The 3,911-nt window shown below is 39.5% G+C and overlaps 1 protein-coding gene across 1 annotated transcript in view; it reads left to right on the top strand.

The window, feature by feature from the left end:
- The window catches only part of cpeb4b (cytoplasmic polyadenylation element binding protein 4b), a 29,585-nt gene extending 26,083 nt beyond the window's left edge, over positions 1–3,502 (top strand). The window contains exons 9-10 of the mRNA XM_005727934.2: positions 63–374; positions 3,177–3,502. Of these exons, the coding sequence (XP_005727991.1) occupies positions 63–374; positions 3,177–3,404 (540 nt within the window). The 3' untranslated portion in view covers positions 3,405–3,502. The remainder of the gene's footprint in view (positions 1–62; positions 375–3,176) is intronic.
- The last annotated feature ends 409 nt before the right edge of the window (positions 3,503–3,911 follow it).

Raw genomic sequence — 3,911 nt, 5'->3', positions numbered from 1 at the left:
TATGTGTTTGTGTTTTCTGGTTACACTGGCATGAGTTTATGTGAACCTCTGTATCCACACAGGTAATTGCTGGATTTCTGTGTCCTGCAATCTTTGTGTCGGTGTGCCGTCTCCATCTGTGCATCAGACTTGTTTTTGTGAATGTTTTGTTGATCTTCTTGTGTGCGTCTTCCTCACCCTCCCTCTTTGCAGTGGAGTTGGCCATGATAATGGACCGCCTGTACGGTGGAGTTTGCTACGCTGGCATCGACACAGACCCCGAGCTGAAGTACCCCAAGGGAGCGGGGCGGGTCGCCTTCTCTAATCAGCAGAGCTACATTGCTGCTATCAGTGCTCGCTTTGTACAGCTGCAGCATGGAGAAATCGATAAACGGGTGAGTGGAAAGAGGGGAAAAAAAAAAAAGCTCAGTGTTTTTCTGTCTTCCCTCTCGGCCCCCTCCTTTCTTCAGCTTGCTTCCTGCTCTTACTCGTGGTGTTTCTTTCAGTTGCGCAAAGGTGATGCAAAGTTTTAACAGTTTTTCCTGGAGTAATATAGTCATTTTATACAGAAATCATCTAGCATATGAACAGAAGAGTATAAATGACTGCTGTTAAATTTAGCTTCAGATTTTACATCCATTTTAACCTTTATCCAGGCAGAGTAGTTATAATAGGCGTGCTGTGTTTGTGATGTAACTGGAGCAGAGAGTGATTTGTGTAACAGAATAATGTAGGTTCACCAGAAATGATTGGATGTTTTTAGCTGAAATATATCTTGGTGTGGTTGAACTGGGCTTAAGATTTTCATGTCTTCGCAAGCTGTAAAACTGCTCTAATGACGACTCTCCTGTTGAAGCAATAATTGAGATTTTTACTTGTAGAACTGCCTGAAATTCAGACTTTGTAACTGAGTGGACTGTTTTTTTTTTTTTGGTCAGCAGTTAAAAGAGCTATTTTGACCAGTTTCAGTAGTAAGAGTACAAATTTGTTAACAACTGCCTTTTTTTTTTACATTCATATGTGTCAGTGAACCAGCATGCATAATACCAAAAACCCTGAAAGTGAAGCATCTAAATGGAATTTGGCCTTCATTGAGTTCATTTATCAGTGCTATACCTACTGTGACCTGAAAACTATTCTCTATAAAAAGGCTATGAACTCCAGAGCCTCACTCTTTCAGTATCAGGAACCCTACAGATGGTGCACAGTCTATTATTTATTACATTTTTTTTATTAGCCTTAATTCATAAGAATACTGTCAGTAACTTAGCCAGCGCTGTCAGCAGCAGAAGAATTACAGTAATCTCTACAGGCATGCTGATGGACTGTATATGACACAAATTCTACTGACAATAGGTGAGTTAAGATAACGTGAGACTCAGCAGATGCATGTACAGTATAGGTAACATTATAAGATAAGACACTGGAGTAATGGTATGCTCTTTTAAGATTTGCATAATTGTGATGTTGTGCAAATTTTGTGTAATGACTGCCTTGGTAACGTTCACCTCCCAATACTACAGTAATTCATCAGTGAGTAGGAAAGATAAAGATGCAAGAGGTGTTCCAAAAGGTCATAAACAGGAAGTTTAAAATGCAGAAAATTTTTAGTATTTTAATAACGGTGAAGTCAGCAGTGCGATATTAACAACTTTAAACATTCTTTTGAATACTGATCAGGAATAGGAGATTATTCGGCTTTTTATTCATTCTGCTTTTTATAAACAAAAACAAGTGAAACACATTTATGCAGGCCCCCCCCCCCATCTGACTTCACAATTTTCCTCATAACTGCTTACATCCTTTGCTCATACTGAGGCTGTTAGCTTGGATAGCTTTAGCATTTACCACTTTGGCTTTGTTAGCTTCTTTCATCTGATTAGTTTTGTTGTTAAAAATGTTTGTGTGGTCATTCCCGTTCTCATGGGTCACTTTGGCTAAGTTTGTGTATTTACTCACAGTGAAGAGCTTTCATGCTAACGACATGTTTGCGTGTGACACTGAGTAAACCTGCAACTATTTGCATGTGCCACTGTGTGCATGTTGCACATGCATGGACTGGGCCTGCTCGTTGCTAGTCAGGGCCACAAACAATAAAAATGGTCCAGTTCCTGTCACTAGATGGTCAATCAGTGCATCTTTAGTTTAATTTGTGTATGTTGAAGCATAGACTGAATAAAGAAAGCACACTGTGTGGGGTGCTAAGTTAACAGCAAATCCTGGCTAGCTTGGTTAGGAGGAGGAAAGCTCATACAAACACCTGCTTCCTTATTCACAAGGGATCGCGATGCCCTTCCTGAGACAAGCCCACAGGGATTTGTGTCTCCTCCCAGTCTCGAACTCTGGATTTCTTTTTTTTTGTCTCTCAGGCCACCACAGTATGGAGCCTCTCACACACACACATCTGCTAATCACTGGTAAATAACGGATTGAGAAGATACTACAGTCTTCCTCACCAAAAGTGAAGCTTCGGCTATTCCACTCAGCACGTCATATTATTTGTCAGCTAAATCAAGATAATGTTTTTCCAATAAAAATGGTAGAAAAGGCAAAACAGCCTAATCGTAGCAGATTGTTAATCAGCTATAATGAAAATAAACTGTGCATTGTGGCCAAAATTGAGGTCTGTGGTGTCTGCAGTGAATGAAAGTTCAATTTTGAGCCCAGGCTGATTCTGTGACACTTGAGATTGCTTGTCATAAAAACAAATGTGGTTAAGAAATGCTGAACAAGTGCAAAAAAAAGAGACCTTTTTTTTCCTTTGTGGAAATATTTTTAATGAACAATTGCTGAAAAGAATTACAGCAGTAGGGCACCCAGGATTTTTTTATTTACATTAACTTAAAACAACGTGATGCAACAGTAGGAAAGGGAAAAGTAAACGGTGAGACTCGTATCAGAAAGATGGAATTACAAAGTAACAGTAAGCTGGGTTATAGACATACACTCTCCCCTGTGCATCACTCATGCGTGTGGAATAGCAGACCCCTCAAATAACAATGAAGGCTGTTACATAGAGGTGTAAATGCAGTGAATTATTGATTGGATTAATTCACGGTATTAAAAACAATATTTTCTTTCCTGCTTACTGTAATGATTCCAACTCTAAATAATAAAAGCAGCACCTGTTGTGGCTCACGTTGCACCCTGCTATTAGTATGTATGGATTTATTTATTTATTTCTACTTCTTTTGCAGGTGGAAGTGAAGCCATATGTGCTGGATGACCAGCTGTGCGATGAGTGCCAGGGAACTCGCTGCGGTGGGAAGTTTGCGCCGTTCTTCTGCGCCAATGTCACCTGCCTACAATATTATTGCGAGTACTGCTGGGCGGCCATCCATTCGCGCGCCGGCCGCGAGTTTCACAAACCCCTGGTGAAAGAGGGAGGCGACCGACCCCGTCACATCTCCTTCCGCTGGAACTGAGCGGAAATTAGAGAGGGAGAGGCAACAGAGGAGCAGGAGGGCAGGTAGTGCAGGAGTCGCAAAATCATTGTACAAATAAATGCACTTTTCTGTTGCTGGTTCCTTTTTGCTCCACTTTCACCCGACATTTTTTGCAATTTTTTTGTTAAATTAATATTTAAAGACGGAAAAGAAAGATTGGATTTATATCCAGATATGTCAAGGAAGCAAAAAAAAAAGATGTGTAATATGATTTTATTTATGTTTGATTTTTAAAATATTTTTATTAGTTCTAAAAAAAAAAAAAACGTATATAGAAAAGTTTGAGGTGTGATATGGTACTCTGCTATTTTAATTGGGATATTTTTCTAAACAGTGTATTTAATTTTAATTTTGATACAAGAGGCCCCGAAACAAATACTTGTCATTTGACATTCAGCTGACTTGTTTTGTAGCAGAGCTCTTACATTTTATTTTGTATCGAGTCTCCAGAGCAAATGCTGTTTGAACAGAATATGATTGGCTATT

This window comes from Pundamilia nyererei, unplaced genomic scaffold, assembly GCF_000239375.1.
Source record: "Pundamilia nyererei isolate P.nyererei 1_Seehausen unplaced genomic scaffold, PunNye1.0 scaffold00026, whole genome shotgun sequence".
NCBI lineage: Eukaryota > Metazoa > Chordata > Actinopteri > Cichliformes > Cichlidae > Pundamilia > Pundamilia nyererei.
Note: the sequence above shows the minus strand (reverse complement) of the source record. Positions and strands in the feature narration are given on the sequence as shown.